General features: G+C 54.1%; 6 protein-coding genes across 6 annotated transcripts; 2 read left to right on the top strand and 4 right to left on the bottom strand.

Annotated features, from left to right (window-relative positions):
• CWC22 (pre-mRNA-splicing factor cwc22) lies at nucleotides 1-1,991 on the bottom strand (the record flags this gene model as incomplete). The annotated part of the gene is given in 2 exon segments (XM_049327704.1): nucleotides 1-90; nucleotides 102-1,991. 2 exon segments carry the CDS (start codon nucleotides 1,989-1,991, stop codon nucleotides 1-3), a joined length of 1,980 nt encoding a protein of 659 aa, XP_049193849.1.
• Nucleotides 1,992-2,231: 240 nt separating this feature from the next.
• J4E83_000742 (uncharacterized protein) lies at nucleotides 2,232-2,600 on the top strand (the record flags this gene model as incomplete). Its single annotated transcript, XM_049327703.1, has 3 exons — nucleotides 2,232-2,234; nucleotides 2,288-2,368; nucleotides 2,421-2,600. 3 exons carry the CDS (start codon nucleotides 2,232-2,234, stop codon nucleotides 2,598-2,600), a joined length of 264 nt encoding a protein of 87 aa, XP_049193848.1.
• Nucleotides 2,601-2,748: 148 nt separating this feature from the next.
• Nucleotides 2,749-6,083, bottom strand: J4E83_000741 (uncharacterized protein; the record flags this gene model as incomplete). The annotated part of the gene is made up of 3 exons (XM_049327702.1): nucleotides 2,749-3,212; nucleotides 3,261-5,872; nucleotides 5,923-6,083. 3 exons carry the CDS (start codon nucleotides 6,081-6,083, stop codon nucleotides 2,749-2,751), a joined length of 3,237 nt encoding a protein of 1,078 aa, XP_049193847.1.
• A 684-nt stretch (nucleotides 6,084-6,767) lies between these two features.
• Nucleotides 6,768-9,929, bottom strand: J4E83_000740 (uncharacterized protein; the record flags this gene model as incomplete). The annotated part of the gene is made up of 3 exons (XM_049327701.1): nucleotides 6,768-7,561; nucleotides 7,613-9,700; nucleotides 9,749-9,929. The coding sequence occupies 3 exons, from the start codon at nucleotides 9,927-9,929 to the stop codon at nucleotides 6,768-6,770; spliced, it is 3,063 nt and encodes a 1,020-aa protein (XP_049193846.1).
• A 1,992-nt stretch (nucleotides 9,930-11,921) lies between these two features.
• Nucleotides 11,922-13,623, bottom strand: J4E83_000739 (uncharacterized protein; the record flags this gene model as incomplete). The annotated part of the gene is made up of 3 exons (XM_049327700.1): nucleotides 11,922-12,485; nucleotides 12,541-13,001; nucleotides 13,056-13,623. 3 exons carry the CDS (start codon nucleotides 13,621-13,623, stop codon nucleotides 11,922-11,924), a joined length of 1,593 nt encoding a protein of 530 aa, XP_049193845.1.
• A 1,728-nt stretch (nucleotides 13,624-15,351) lies between these two features.
• On the top strand, nucleotides 15,352-16,613 carry J4E83_000738 (uncharacterized protein; the record flags this gene model as incomplete). The annotated part of the gene is made up of 2 exons (XM_049327699.1): nucleotides 15,352-16,150; nucleotides 16,201-16,613. The coding sequence occupies 2 exons, from the start codon at nucleotides 15,352-15,354 to the stop codon at nucleotides 16,611-16,613; spliced, it is 1,212 nt and encodes a 403-aa protein (XP_049193844.1).

Below are 16,613 nucleotides of genomic sequence, written 5' to 3'. Positions count from 1 at the left end.
CTAGAGTCGGATCTGGACCTGGATCTTGAGTCGCGCCTTCTGCGAACCGGGCTTCGGGAGCGTGAGTAGCTGCTCGAGCTGTAGCTTGATCTTGATGAAACGCTGCGGTCGTCGTCGGAGTCGCTTTCTGGTTCGAGCAGCGGTTTCGGCTTGGGCGCAGCGTTCTTGAGCCAGTCGCGCATGCCTTCAGTAAGCACACCCATACCGATTGCAGTGAAGTAGTTGATCGAGAAGCGGGTCTTGCTCTGGTCGTCGGCGTCGGTGGGGAAGAGTCCAGTAAGGCTGTCTTGTAGCATGGGGTCCTTGAAGCGCTCCACAACGACCTTCTGCCCGAGAGAAGCTAGCAGCTCTTCGAACAAGATCTTGACGAAGATACGCGAACTAGAGGTGGTATCTTCTTCCGTCATCTTGACCACCTGGAAGACGTGCCAGCCGATACCGTCGGATGCTAGCAGATGCGCGAAGAACTGTGCGATGATACGAAGGCGGTTCGTTTCAAAGCGGTGGATAGTCTCGTAGTAGTGCGCGAATGCTTCCTCGAAAAGGTCGGTCCACATCCTGTTCAGCTTGCAGAAGCGCTCTCCAATCATGCCGTAGAACTTCTCGTATGTGCGCTCCTGGCTGGCGCACTCGACGATCATCGTGGTGAGCTCGTTTTCCAAGCCATGTGGCAGGTTGATGCGCATAAGTTTGTGCACGCACTCCTCAAAGCCACCGCTGCTCTTGATGGTCAAGTAGATCGTTCTTCGCAGGTTAACAAGATCCGCGTTGGTCTGATCCTTGACGTCCATGGCCTTCACTTCCTCGTCCTCTTCATCCTCAGATGACGCATCTGTGTATCCATCATCGTCGCTACCCTCCTCTTCGCCTAGGATCTCTGCCTTTATCTTCGCGTACTCTTCCTCGTGCGCTTCATAATCGGGATCAACCTTGAAGAGGTTGAGGCCATCCTCAACCTTCAAATCACCCTCGAGCGTGTGGTTGTGGGTGATCTGATCCTCCTCCTCTACCAGGTCCAAGTCCTCCCTGATAACCGGGTTGTCCTTGTACTTTGTGCGTCGGACCTCGAAAAGAACCTCAATCATATATTGTGTGCGCTTGTCGATGTCGGCTTCGTGGAGGATGTTGCGCATCTGGTCGAAGATGGCGTTCGCGATCGCAGGCTTCATCTCGTCGAGGAAAGCGCCGACCTCTTTCATGATACCGACGGCGATCTCAACAGAGTCGTCGGAGGGCTTGTTGAGCAAGAGGAGCAGAATCTCGGCGATCAAGATCTCGTGGACGACTTGCGTGTTGACGAGGTGTGAAAGGAACATGGTACTCGATAGCGCCACGGCCTTGTCGTTCCTCCTGAAACCCTTCCTGAACTGCACAATCAGGCGCCGAACCAGCAGATCGCCAACTTGAGGCAGTTTCGTGTTGACAATAGAGACCATAGCCGCATAGATAGGCGTGAAAGGCAAACTGGCCGCTTGCGCCTTCATGATAGCTCTGCAGAACAGCCCGCGTCCGCGCACCAGGTTCTCCGAGAACAGCTCCGGCACAATCATCTTGATATTCGCAGTATTCGTCTTGTTGATCAAACCCTGGATCGACTTCTTGAGCGCCTCCCACGCCATGCGCTGAAACTCAGGGCTGCTCTTATCCGTAATCGACTTCTGCATCTCGCGCAGGCGCGCCGGCGGGATATACGCGCCTCCAGCACGTGTCTTTGAGTCGTCAACGGGCAGCTTACGGTTCGCGCTGAAGGCATTCTGGAAAAGCTTCAACCGCGAGTCGTCATCCGGGAGGTCGTTGGTCGTAGGCTTTGGCGGCGGGCGACGGCCGATACCGCCATTGCGACGGTCGTCCTCCTCTTCATCCCTCCTGCTTCGCTTTGATGGCCCAGCACTCGGTCCATCGTATGGGGAGCGCTCGCGTTTGCGCGGAACGTCTTTGGCGTCGAGCTCAGGCTCCGGTGAGGGCAGGCGAACGGCTGATGCGACCTCCATCGTCGCGCAGTGGGTCGTGTGTGAGGTGGAGGATGGCGAGTGTTGAGGCGGAGAGTGACGCGCTTCGCAAAAGTTTAGCTTACAGGCGGTTGGGCGATCGAAGGTTGCGGCGAACGGGCCGCGGTTTCGCCGACAGGGGTCTTGGCTTGGCGCGACTTTGGGGGGAAGGGCCAGCGAGGTGATTGTAACCACCATTACTCCAAGCTAATACACTCGTTCACTCTTTCGCCAATCTTCACAATGGTATGCTCTCACACGCGTAGCATTCAAGGCTGCGTACTGACCAACCATCACAGGCCGATCGCCTCGTAGGCCTCAGCATGCTCGTCGCAGCGACTGCCATCTTTGTCTACTACACTGTCTGGACTCTGTTCATGGTATGCTTTTGTGTGATCACTTCGTTCTGGTACACATACTGACTCTATACAGCCCTTTGTAGACGACGACCACATCCTCCACTCCCTCTTCCTCCCACGCGTCTGGGCCATCCGCATCCCCGTCATCCTCCTCATCCTGGGCACTACGGTCGTCGGCAGCTTCCTCTCAGTGGTCATGATCAGGAGCAATCGGAAGAAGGCACTCAAGGCCAAGCAGAAGAAGGCCTCATAAACGCTTACGGCATTGGGCACGTGTGATAATCTTCGACAAAAGGGGTCAGCTTAGAGCGGCGTAAGAACATTTAGTTGCGCCAACATAATTGGATTGGTAGCTGGAGAGCCGAGAGGCATAATGAAGTCGTTCAGATGTTCAGTCTTGCCTACATGACATTGCAGTTCTCTTCTGTGATGACAACCGGTCTACCACCCTCTCCTTCCTCATCACCTCCACCACCAGCACCCTGCCCACGGGCAATATGCCGAGCCAATTGCGCGAAGACAGCCTGGCTGATGAAGTAATCGTCTCTTCCGCCTTTCCGGTCCATATCGTTCTGACTTGTAATCTGATAAGCTTGGTGCATCCTTCGTCGACTGCTGAGTCCACCGGGGGCAACCTCATCGTCACTGTCACTAGGGGCATCGACGGCAGGCTCACTTTCAGCCTCAGGTTCGGCAGCGCGGTTGCGACGCCGACGACCGAAGTTTAGACTGGAGAAAGCAGCCGGATCGGACGAATGCACTCCGACACCTTTCCGTGCGTTACGCTGGAGCTGCGCATCTGGAGAGAAGATTTTGATCGTGTGGTCGATACCGGAAACCGCCATCGTAGGTTCATAGGGGTGACCTAATCATATTAGAAATTGCCTCGCCATTTTTGGATACTCAGACCTACCTTGAATGACGTTGACCACCTCTCCATCTCCCTCCAGGATGTTTACAAGTTCCGCTGTCTTGCGATCCCAGATGAAGACGTGGCCAGAGTCGCTTCCACTGACCACATACTCATCCTGCAGTCCGAAGTAATTGACGTCTTTGACTGTCCTGGCGTTGCAATGCCCAGTATAGACACGTGTATGAGGTACACAAGGTACATCGCGCTCCACCTTCCATCGCCCGTAGCGACTGCGGCCAAAGTCTGATCGCCATAACATGTTTCCAGATCTTGTGCGTGATAGGCCTTCTTCGTCTTCATCGTCAGTGTCGTCTTCGTCTTCTCCATCATCCGATTCTATATCACCATCACTGTCTTCATCGTCATCATCGTCGTCGTCCTCTTCTTCTTCATCTTCTTCTTCGTTCTCTTCATCGGCGCTCTCAATAGCCACAGAACCCGACTCGTTCGCATTAGCAGAGCTCGAAGCAGCCTCTTCCTGATCGCCTCTCTCTTGTGCCGATGTGCTGATAAGTTCTGCATCGCGGACCGGGCCCTCGTCTACCAAGGGATCGATGTCCTCCTGTTTTTCTCTCAACGCTTTTTCTTCAGCTCTGATCGTCTTGTCAGATATGCCCTGGCCGCCGTAAGCGCGGTCTACGAAAGCGAATTTGATATCTTTGGCGGCATTGCGTAGAACACCCCTCCCAACATAGTACACCCATCTTCGTTTTGCTGTAGCTCGGGTTTGTGTGGGCTCGCTAGAAGACGCCGACTCCGATGTGGACTCATTCTCGCCGGTGAGATCCGCAAATGGTATCGTGATGGCATGGCCGAACGCATCAACAGCCTCAAACTCAGAGTCGTACAAGACTCGAGTGCTGTCTGTCTCATACTTGGAGGCATCGACGTTGACGATTTTAGTGTCGTCTGCCAATTCGATCAGGTATGGGATCAGCCGTTCTTGAATGGCATCCATATCCGAACCATGGGGGATGGGAAAGCGAGTGCTACCACTTCGGCTCGAAAATCCTTCCACGACTGCTCCAGGGCCACTGTCAATCCACAGCAGTATGGCTTTCAGGAAGTCGTATCCAAACTGCTCGTGTTGTGGAGGATCGCGCTCCCGGGGCGCTGGTTGTATTGAAGCGAAATACTGGGCGATCAAGGCGTCAGAGCTGGATCCAGTCAAGAGTTGTCCACCTAGCACCCGTGCTAATGTCCCGGCTGCTTGCACGAATCGACGAGACGCTGCCCTGCTATCGCGAAGCTTGTTCTGTACTGCGACGTCCACGGGATCTGGATCGATTGGATAGCCCCACGTCCTATCGATGTCGTCCATGTCGGGCAAGATCGAATTCGCTAGACCTACGATGGACGTGCATGCGAGGTGGATTCCAGACTCTCCAAGCTCACCTAGCTCGAAGATTCGCTTCGCTATCTTGACGGTTGTACTTGCGATGCGGTAATGGTCTGATGCTCGTAGATCATTCAATTCCTCCTGAGTCATGCGATTCTCAGCAGGAGGATGAATGCGGATATCTTCGCTCTGGCCATTTCCATATGTCACTCGCAGTGCCAGATCCTCATCGGCACTTTCGGTACGTTGTCTTGATTCGGCTCTTTCAACGCCTTCTTGAGATAATGTGCTGGACTTTGGTCGCTTGCGCTTCCTGTTCGTGTCCTTCACGCGATGGCCAGATGCACTATTCGAGGTCTTGATGGGCGTCACGTTCTCTCTAGCATCTGGCGCCCGTAGAATATCGAAACTGTAGATGTGATCCTGAGACCAGCTCACAACGAGCTCGTTCGGCTCGGCATCACTGATTTTGCATGCTGTGATGTGACCGCCATCATTTCTCTTCATGCGCTGCTTTCCGTTTGGCGCAAACTTCTTCACACATTGCGTCGCCTTCCCTAAAAGCTCATCGTCATTATCGTTCCAACTCTCTGGACTCGATAGCCTAGATCCACGCTCGTTGTTCAGATCGCGGCCAAGCATACGTCGATCATGCAAGAAGCAATGGAGATGTGCCCCACCTAGCGCAATGTAATGCGGCTGACTAGGCGAGCATGACACGGTATTGAGATCCAGTCCATACCGAGCATACGAGATGAGTGGCGGCGGGATGCTGTCTGAGGCGTCTTCATCTCTCGCCCATGCGGGCAGCATAGTGTCTCGCGGAGGTGGATATGCCTTGGAGGGTTGCCGTACATCCCATTGTCGTACCTCGCCATCGTTCGAGCACGTAAGGAAATAGAAGGGGTTGTCTTCGGTGACGATCCGCTTCACCGTGTCGGCGTGGCAACGGAACGCCTTCGCGTTGGTATCTCCCTCTGTAAGCGTCAGTCTCCGGCGTGCTCTGCCTGTACTGCCCGCATTGCCTGTAGACCGCAAGGCTGAGTGGCCTGAATGCTCGATATCGAATATCCGTACATCGTCTGTCGCGCTAACAATTGTGCGGTCGTTGGAGTATGGCATAAACTTCACGGAGAAGATGTTCGACTGATGCCCTGTTTGAATGGAGGTGGTGAGATTGAACTGCGACGTCGACGATTCGGGGTGGTACGAGTGGATGTTGATACGATGGTCGTCGGAGCCAGAGGCAAGGAGGCGGCCAGATGTTGACCAGCTGGTAGAGTCAGACTATGACACCGATGTATAATTAGGGTGATTGCATACCTGAGAGCATTGACGCATCCATTATGGCCCTCAAGTTCGTTCACGATATCGAGGTCGTCCACCCATTTGCGGTCGCCGTATATTGATCGAATGTCCGAGTATTTCCTAGGCTGCTGTCCGACTTCGCGCTTAAGTAAGCGATCGTATACAGTGTACTTCATCGTGGCACGTTGTGTAGTTTGCTAGAGGCTGGATGGATCTTGAAAGCGCAGCTCGAGGAAGTCGCGAGAGGCAAGAGGTACCGGAGGCGATGCTCCCAGAAACAGCTGAGCAAGTGCGATGTGAGGCTGTGCGGGTAAAGTCAGTCAGGGGGCACAATACGCAAGTGAAATCGCTTCTGTACGGGCATCGCGACAAAGAGGTTGTGGCGTTGGTGCAGGCTGCGCGTTCGCGTGTGTTCAATGATCGCAAGGGAATGACGAAAGGTGACTCCACCCACGTTTTGGAGCTCCAAGCTTCACCCCCGCGGCCTCCCGCAGCCGATCCCCAACACCCGTCTTCCCCCATGCATCATTAAAAGGCTGGGGTCAGCCCTTGACTTTATCGACAGTCACGACATTACCTCTGGTATTGCGCTATCCTATCATCACGACCAAAGACCTTGGGCATGACGCGCATGCTGTCACTCGTCTCTACGAAGCGTGTGGTTTCTAGCATATTCTAGGCTTGCATCGTTGTGAAGGTTGGCGGGCATAATTGATATTGACGAAGTATGAACAGGAAGAATAATTGCGCGTACTCGCATGGCATACAACTACACCTAGTGGTATCTAAAAAAAAACGTACGAAGTGACATGAGAAACGTAAACATTCAACTACAACACAACACTCTTCAATCATCCAGCTTAGAGAAGTAGAATAGCGCCAGCAACACCAACAAACATCATGAATCCAGCTCCAACACGGCTAGCAGCGCCCTCGAACTCCGCAGGCGGGGTGTACGAGGAAGGCATGGTAGGCTTACCAGTACCAGTAGGCATAGGCGCGTACATGCTGGTACCGTTCATGGCAGGGCCGGCGGGAACGTAAGGAGCACCTGCAGCAGTTGGGTAAGGAGCGGGAGTGTAGGTGGACATTGCGACCTTGGTGAGGGTCATGTACATGGTGCTGGTGGCCTCCTGCTCGACGGGCTTCTTGGGGTACTCGGGCATGGCGGGGTATTCTGCGGCCGTGGAGGCCTCGGGCATAGGTGGGTACTCAGCAGCCTTGGAAGCCTCAGGCGTGTCGGGGTATGCGGGCATCGATGCCTCAGGAACAGCCGGGTACTCAACAACCTTAGAAGTCTCAGGAACAGCCGGGTACTCAGCAACTTTGGAAGCCTCAGGGGCGACAGGGTACGCGGGCATAGACGCCTCAGGGACGGCAGGGTATGCAGGCTTGCCCGAGGACACGGGCTTAGCCGGGTAGTCTGCAGGGTATGCGACGGAAGGAGCAGAGGATGGGTATGCGGGCACGTGAGTGGCGGTAGCGATGGGCTTGGTGATGGTTACGGTAATAGTGCTGGCAGTGTAGACGCTGGTGGTCCAGCCCTCAGGTACGTCGGTCGAGCCGGTGGGCTTTGCGCACTTGGTGCAGACGGTCGCAACGTAGGTGGTGGTGACGGTGGTCAAGCCAGTGGGGCAAACATCGACGTAGGTAGCTAGGAAATGTTAGTGATATCTGTGTGCTATCGGGTTTGTTGCAAACTTACTTGTGACGACTGAAGTGGTGGAGCCGGCGGGAACCTTGGAAGACTCGGGGTACTCAGGCTTCTCCGTTATGGATGGGATGCTCACGTGGCCAGTGCTGGATGCAACAGAGCCCTTGGAGCTCTCAGCAGGGTATGTAGCAGAGACAGTGTCGGTGGGGTACATCGGCGATGCGGTGGAGTATACACCGGATGAGTAGACAACAGACGAGTGGACTTCGGATGGGTAAACGGCAGAGAATGACATGCTGTACTCAGGCGCGTATGCGGTAGAAGACGCAGCCTCGGGGGTGGACGCAGAGACTGAACCAGTAGGGAACATGTCGCTGGAGCTTGAAGAACCAGGGGCAGTTGCAGAGACTGAACCAGTAGGGTACATGTCGCTAGAGCTTGAAGCACCGGGGGTAGTCGCAGAGACGGCACTAGTCGGGTACATATCGCTAGAGCTTGAGGCCGACGAGGACACATCGCTGGAAGCAGAGGTCTCGCTAGGGGAAGGAACGTAGACGGAGCTGCTGGCAGTCTCGGAAGCAGAGATCGTGGCAACGGACGACGGCTCAATGAGGGTGCTGGAAACGGTCTCGATGGAGCTGGAGCTCTCGTATACCGAGCTGGCGCTGACAGTGGCGGTGATCACAGGGACAGAAGAAGACTCAACCATGCTGCTGCTGACTGACTCGACGGAACTGGCAGTGATAGTCTCAGTTGGGAGAGGAACGTAGACTGACTCGCTGCTGGAGGCAGATACAGAAATGGTAGCGATGGACGAGGGCTCGATCATGGTGCTGCTGACAGTCGCAACGGAGCTGGCGCTCTCACTGGCAGTGGGCATCTCGCTGTAGACTGAGCTGCTCTCGTGAACAGCAGAGGAGCTGGAGGCTACGGAAGACGATTCTGCGACGGATGAGCTGGAAGAAACGTGGACGGAGCTGGTGCTGGAAGCTGAGCTCGAGGTGACGTAGGCAGACGATGATGAGGCGCTGCTGCTGGTGATCATGGTGCTGGGAGTAGGAGTGCTGGAGGAGACCATGCTGCTGGAGACAGGGGTGCTGAAAGTCATAGCGCTGCTGGAGATGGGAGTGCTGGAGGAGACCATCGTGGACGAGACAGGGGTGCTGGAGGATGATAGCATGGTCGAAGTCGGAGTAACGGTGGAAGAAGACAGAGTGCTGGAAGACACGACGGGGTGGAAATCCTTCATGAAGGTACCCTCCAGAGACTTCTTCATCCAAGTACCGTACGACTGGCCATATGTCGGGTTCCTGACAGACACAGTCGCCTCCCAGAGCATAACACCACCAAAGCTGGGGTCGTTCTTGTAGAATCGAAGCAAGAAGTCTGCGTCAAGGGGCTCGAGGTAGTGGTCCTTGTGGTTCTCGACGCCGTCAGGACCGGCAGGCAATCCAATGTAGAACTTGGCGTCGGGGTTCGCGGAGGCCTTGATCTCGTCGATCCACTTCTGGAAGGTGAAAGTGCTGGGCTGCTTCTTCTTCTTGTCATCGACCTCCTTGGCAGCAGAGCATTCCCAGGTGTTGTAGAATTGGGTGAAGATCATGTCGAATTTCAACTTCTTCATGATAGGGGAGATCCTAGCATCAGGGACAACACACTGGGGAGCAGCAGAGAGAAGCATGTTCGAATGGGCCTTGACGTAGTTGCCGAAGTATTCGTAGTTGGCGTAGATAAACTTCTCATCACCTCCGGGCATGTTGTAGAATTGCGCTTCGAGATCGAAGTCGAAGCCGTCTACGAACGCGTTGCCGAACGGACGCGGCATATCGGCAGCCTTCCACTCAGGGGTGACTTTGCCGTAGGCACCGAGCAGGAACTCAGCAGTCCATTCTGCGACGTCTTTGTCCTTGAGGTAGTAGTCCGTAGGCCAGCCGCCTCCAAGGGAGAGCATGACCTTCTTACCCCTCCTGTGGCAAGCATTGATAGCCTCCTCTATGCCAGGGCAGGAATTGAACAAAGTGCTGTCCTCTTCCAGGACTGGATCGTAATATACAGTACTGCCACATGCGTTCGCATGGTTGCTTCCGGGGTATGCGCCGACCACTGTAGGGAACTTGGTGATGACTTTTTGTTCCAGAACTGTTAGCATTGCTTCCTAGTCGATAGATGAAAGATGGAATAACTTACAGCCGATGTTGACAATGTCAACGTTTGGGTCAGTGCAGACATCAATCAGTGGGATCTGATCGTATCCCTGTCCCCAGTACATAGCAATGTTCGTCTTGGCGGCAGCGTCGTAAGTGGCAGCGGTGCCAGAGACAAGGAGTCCAGCTGCAAAAGCAGCGCGAGTGAAGGTCGAGGGAAACATGATTATGGTATTAACGATATAAACAACGATATGCGATTTTGAATGATAGGACGGCCGGGGGCCAGTAAAGATCGTGATGAGCGGACTCAACGAAAGGACGCAAGCAAAAATGCTGCAATTAGTATGTAGACTCGAAAGAGTGACTTGACGACGAACTGGAAAGCAGTGCGACTGACGATGAGAAAAGAAGACATGGGAGATTGCACTATATCTAGTCTTGGCCCACAGGGCTGTACCTGCATGAGCGAGAAGGGTCGGACGCTGACTGCGCCGTTTGGTGGCATGAGGCCATCGTGCAGATTCAGACGGCAGACATCGTGTGCCTGCAGGAACAGAACGATGGCTTCCGTAGTTCCATGCCATTGGTAGAGGTGCCTGGATCCTAACTGCTTCGGGTCTGAAGTGTCGTCGGGCGTCCAGCAGTACCTGCGTCTAGGCGAGCGCTAACCATCAACATGGCTTTTGGAAACGCTTCCATGTGATGCCTCACCCTAGCTTCAAGACCGGTGAATGGGCCGTGTCTAAGTATCGATAGCATCAATCTCGGTTAAACCGTCGAGAGTGCTCCTTCGACCGTCAGCAAAAGGAAGGAGAGTTGCTGATGCATAATGGAACGGCTCAGGACGGCATTCGGTCCAGCTTCCCGGTGGCGTCGTTGTTGCATGCCTATAGTATGGACAGACACATAAAGCCAACAACCTCTGCTCGGGTTGGTATTGCGTCTTGCGCTGGTTTGGCAATCCCGGGTGAGTTGGAAGAAGAAGATCCTGGTGCCAAAGCGACCTCCTGAATCTGCAGTCGGTACCCGTGGACAGTGTAAACACCGGGTCTCTCGGTGGCTGCCTGCAGGAATCTTCTCATGGCTGCATGGTTGCAGTGGTTTCATCCCAATGGGGGTACCGGTCCGAACAAATTGGTGAGTTGGTGTTGGGATGGCGTCGGCTACGGCTCAAGCGATGCTTAAGTCAGGGGCACCGAGCGTTAACCATTCCCTTTCGAGACAGACCCTTTCAGCCCTGTCAGAACCGCATCCTTCAAATAAGGGTGTCCATCTTCAGCCGTCTTGGCTTGTGTGACCGTAGCGATCAATACAAAGACATGGTCTGCTCGAGCACTTACGCCTTGTTCATCTGGCTGCGCCCTTCGTATACATACCATCCGCCTGACCGTTCTTCTGCCGGATCAGTCAGCCAAGATTTACGGCGCAGTACTCTTGGTGGAGAGGTGTGTGGGTCTAGCCTGAGACTAAGTTTTCCTGCGGGAGGTTCGCGACAGTGGCTACCCATTGGCATCGCGAAAATGACACGCCCAAGGGCTAGCAAACGCGCTGACGCGAGACCAATGGTTTGACCACGGCGGGAGCTATTGAAAGCTGCATCGCAGAATCGGCCGTAAGGATAGCTTCTCGTGCTTCTGAGTCATCTGCAGTGCCGATGTTCCGTCATCGTGAGCATGTCGTAGGATTTTGGAATGTAACGTCGGAGCGCGCGCGTGCCGCAGATTGCTGGGCGGAGGAGTTGGGAAGGGCGCGCATGTATATTGCGCTGGAGCCTTCTTTGAGAGCCCGCGACAAGACTCTTCACGCTCGCGCACAAAAGCCAGAAGGAGATGACATATGCGTAGTGGTGCGTGGTATGACGGGTGCGGGGTCTGCAACGTGAACGGGTTGCGCAGTCGGTGCGAGGTGATGTGCAGACCCACGGCGGGTGGGTGCCCAGTGCAAATCATGGGCTTGCGTTCGCCGATCCCCATCCAATACGACCGCGCGGCACTCTTCTTTGCAAGCTTAAGCAGACCTCACATCGCCTAAGAGAACGACAGTGGTGAGTGAAGTTGTACAGAATTCGTGTCTATCTATTCAGTCTAAGCATGGATTATAAAAGTCGTAAGTTTCCTAATGTCCCTCCAAAGCATGCCCGTCCATGTCGTCTCATTTCCAGTCGGCGTTGACGTAACGCAGCTTACAAGCCTCCATTCGTTACTTCGCCCTCATCAAGCGACAGCAAAGCGACTCCGCTCTCGCAATGTCTTGCCGTACCTGTATAGTGCAAAGATGCCAAACGAACACAACACCATACATCCCGCCAGCAAACTCACACCACCATCGATCCCAATACCCTGGAACATGGGCCTCGCGAACAGGATCGCCGCAAACGCAAACGCGCTTCTGCTAAGACTATTGGCACTAAAGATGCTGGCTGCGTATGTGGGGTAGATGTTAGGGATGTACAACAGAACGCTTTGCGCGATGAAGTAGATTCCAAAACAAGTAAGACTGAGGCCAATGGTAGGCACCATCCAGTGGACTGAGGGTCTTGATGCCCATGCAAACATGAACAGCCCTACGGCGATGACGGGGCTAGCTACCATGCCGGGCCATAGATGGTTTTCGAGCTCGCCGAACGTCCCGTTCATGAGGCGGGGGAAGACGCGGTACTTGAGGTATAGCACGTGTGCTGCGAAGGCGCCAAGGCAGGCTGGGAGGATACAGAGGAAGACGAGGCCCGTCGACTCGGCATTGAAACCGTAGTATACAGGATATACGAGAGGTAGAGACTACGATGGATGCGTCAGTGAGCGTCCTTGTGGGTTGAGCAAGGTGAGTGCTTACCTCGAAGAATGAGTAGTAGATGCCGTAGCACAAGCCCATGTACACCGTCGTGAACAAGATGGCGGGGTCGAGGGCATTGATTTCCCAAGGCTTGACCAGCGCGTCGAAGAGCAAGCTGCTAACCTTCATGTTCTTTTGCTTTCGCTCGGAGGCCGACATCAGCTCCTGGTTTCCTGTATCCTCTCGCATGCGCTTCGCTTTGTAGTACAGGATGGTGGGTCCGGAGCTCTCCGGCAGTACCAACAATATGGCTAGGTATACTGGACCTGCGATGATGAGCAGTTCCCAGCTTGAGAAGCGCCAGCCCAAGTCCTTGACGGCATACGAAGATAGTGTAGGTCCGAGTGCGGGGCCGAGTGTCGCGACCGCCGCCCAGAGCGCAACCGCAAATGGGAATTCTGCCATCGTCCAGATGTCACCGAGCGATGCGCCAGCCGTGGCGAGACAGGGTGAGGCCATGACTGCGCGTCGAAGTCAGTATGTGTCGTACAATTGATCCAAAGAACGTCACTTACATCCCAAGAGAAAGCGCAGTACCATCAGACCAGCGAAGTTGTCCACCAGTGCAGTCGGTATGCACAAGATGATGAAGAAGAAGCCGGACACAGCATACGGAGGGTTCCTGCCAATGGCCGGTACTTCAGATAGCGGCGAGAAGAGCAGACATCCGATACCATAGCCCAGAACGTAGAGCGCAATGCCGAGCGAGGCGGCGACATGGCTGACGTCGAACTTGTCCATGACCGCTTGTTGTGAGGATGTGTATATCGAAGAGCCGACGTACACAGCAAAGGTGTAGACGCATAGTAGCACAGTCACAAGTATCTTGTGGGACTGAGGCCAGTTCTGAGGGTTGCTTGGGTCGTTTGGTCCATCCCAGTCGACGAGGGTGGTCTGGTGCTGCTTAAGCTCTGTGCCAACAGCATCTCCAGCTCCAGGGACGGCTTCCTTTGGGAAAGGGAGATCGTCAGTCGACGACGAAGTAGATATTGGCTTTGCTTTTGTACGCGCATAGTCGAATTTTCGATGCTTGATGTAATGGGCTAAGGTTCCGATGAAGGAGTGCTTGAAAAGGTATGACATTTTGGCGATGCTATCGTAAGGTTGTTGGCGATTGGGGGGAGATGATAGACAGAACGAAGAGGTAAGTAGGGGTAGCAGCAGCGGCCCTGGACTGCCAGATGTGAGGAAGATAGGAAGGTTTCCGAGGAAGGCGGGCTTGTAAGATAAGTATTGAAACGTGGTGATGTTGCACAACACTGAGAGTCTGTGCTACAGGCTTATATCCTCCATCGTAGCTGCTATCTTAACTCCACGTCTTACACGCCCAGTATCTGGGTTTGTCAGACTCTCGCGCATCTTGAAGATACAGCTCTTGGCGCGAAAAATAAACGACAGGATATGGACGTTGTGTCAGCGAGTTGAGCCATGGCGATAGCGTGTTCTTCGCATATGTCCCCGATAGCTCCTAAAACGGCAACAATCTACGAGGATGAGTCTCACTCTCGACCACGTACCGATGCGACATTGCAGGCTACAGTGAGTACTAGACCGATCTAGAGATTTCCAGTGCTGCAACTCGTCGGACACTTCTCTGACGTTAGTTCAACGAAAAGCCTCTGGTGTTAGCGGAGTCAGCGGACATAAAACGTGACAGGACGTCAGATCTGATGATTCATCGACCAATACCTGCGGCATGTGTAGAGTGTGTACATATAACGTTGTCGCTTGGACGGACGAATGTGCGGAGAGGTCGGAGATGCGAATGCTCGAGACACCAGATTGGCGGGATAGGAAGCGAGGTAAGCATGTAACACCCGAAAGAAGTAATCACCGATCAGCCTCAAAGCCTCCGGTCGGAGTCATCCTATCATGGTGGCCATGAGAAAGCAATGCGTACTCGAACATGATGAGATTACTGATAACAGGCTTACCAAGTTGTGAGTATATAGGGTATCGATAGTCCTCCGGTGGAAACGTTCGATAGTTTTCGTCCGAAACCACAAAATCTCCGGAATTTGTAAGTCGACGCTGTATGTGCGAAAAAGCAGGGTCGGAGCTGCTGACAAAGGAAGGCTGCATTATCAGATGTGGCTGCTCGCAGCTTCTGCTATTCGTCGAGCCAAATCTCTTGTTGATGGCGTAAGCAGTAAGCACTATGATGTCTTATCGCAAACGCATACATGCGTCGATGTCGCAAAAGAAAGTAGTCGATGTGAAAAGATGCATTGTTGAAGTCAGGAAAGGTCCGAGGCCAAGTCGTCCTGTCTTGCCTCGAGAGCTAATGTTGGGTGGGGCAACCACGTGATGCGGGGATACTGACGTAAACGCGTCCGTCGCGTCTGGCCCCTGACGCCGTCGCTGTCACCCAGAAGTCACGCAGCACACTACCACAAGATGGCCTACCAGCTGCACTTATACGTCGCACCACCCTCGCGTAATCACTTCTACACGGGTTCTACGGAACGGAAGGGAAATTGATTGGACTAAAAAAAGAGTGCCGAGTGAAATCCACGGTTCACCATCGTACCCCCTCGATGAAACGGCCATCTCGGCTTTACTACAATACGACCCAAGTGCCGTTCCTAGCAGGACACTAGGTTTGTACCAAGGGCTCGGACGTTTACTTCGCCAAACGTCTAGGTCAGGAGCTTCAATTGGAGGCGCGAACGACTTTCGTGGTATGTTGCACCTGCTCCATTTTTTCACTCACGCGCCTTCACTACACTCTTTGTCCTTGTTGCTTCGTCGCGATCTCCATAACCTTCCCTTCTCAATGGCACTGTAGTTACGCAAGAACCTAGTCTCCTAATGCGCTGTCATAGATTCTACTCCTTCCGCCGCCATCCGCTATACTCAGCATTCCGGATACTGGTCCTCTTCTTTCTTGTGTGGGACTCGCTACACTGTCTCTCCTTGTCCAATTACCAGACGTCTGCGACGACAGGCCCGCCTCCACCTCGTAATACGAAGCGCATATACATAGCCTCCCAGCACTGGAACGATGCGAGACTACTCCGGGAGCATTGGAACAACGCGCTGGTAGCATTGGTACAAGAGCTGGGCGTCGAGAACGTGTTCGTATCGATATACGAAAGCGGAAGCTATGACTATACCAAGGGCGTACTGGAAGAACTCGATGCTGCGCTGGAACCCCTGCAGGTGAAGAGGTCGATACAACTCTCCGACAGATCGCACGCGGATGAGATCGCGCAGCAGCCGACGGACCACGGATGGATCAAGGCATCGGACGGGGAGACATACTTGAGGCGGATGCCCTTTCTGGCGACCATACGGAATCATGTCTTTGAGCCTTTGGAACGCCTGGCTGCGGAGGGCGAGCAGTTTGATACTATACTGTTTCTGAACGACGTGGTGTTTACCCCGGAGGACGTACTGCGATTGCTGGACACCAACGGCGGACATTATGCGGCAGCTTGCTCCATCGACTTCAAGAAGCCGCCGCAGTTCTACGATACCTTTGCGCTTCGAGACTCAAGCGGCCATGAAGCCTTGATGCAAACTTGGCCTTACTTCAGATCGTACGCCTCGAGGCACGCAGCCGAGAAGCTGTTGCCAGTACCCGTCTCCTCATGCTGGAATGGAATAGGTGAGTCCGCTATTGTCTTACCTCCTTAGCACTTACTAACCAATGCGCAGTCGCTATGCCCATCGAGCCCTTCCTCGCCAGCCCACCCTTGCGCTTCCGCGGCATACCCGACTCCCTCGCAAAATCACATGTCGAAGCGTCTGAGTGCTGCCTGATACACGCCGACAACCCTCTTTCCGCGAGCAAGGGTGTGTTCCTCAACCCCAACGTCAGAGTCGGCTACAACGGTACCTCGCATGATGACGTACACTCGCCGGAAGTCATACTGTCTCCATTCCAGATCTTCCGATCTTTGTGGCGGAGTCGCATATTGAGGTGGACTACTACCAGCCTGTTCAAGGAGCAGGTCGTACGTATGAAGTTGGGAAAGTGGACTGCGGAAACTAAGAAGTCGGAGCCCGGCGGCTTTTGCCTTGTCAACGAGATGCAAGTTATTATTGAGACCGGGTGGAAACATATGTAG

The sequence above is a fragment of the Alternaria metachromatica genome (assembly GCF_023757995.1).
Source record: "Alternaria metachromatica strain BMP 0045 chromosome Unknown scaffold_1, whole genome shotgun sequence".
In the NCBI taxonomy this organism is placed as follows: domain Eukaryota; kingdom Fungi; phylum Ascomycota; class Dothideomycetes; order Pleosporales; family Pleosporaceae; genus Alternaria; species Alternaria metachromatica.
This window is presented reverse-complemented; position numbering and strand designations above follow the sequence as displayed.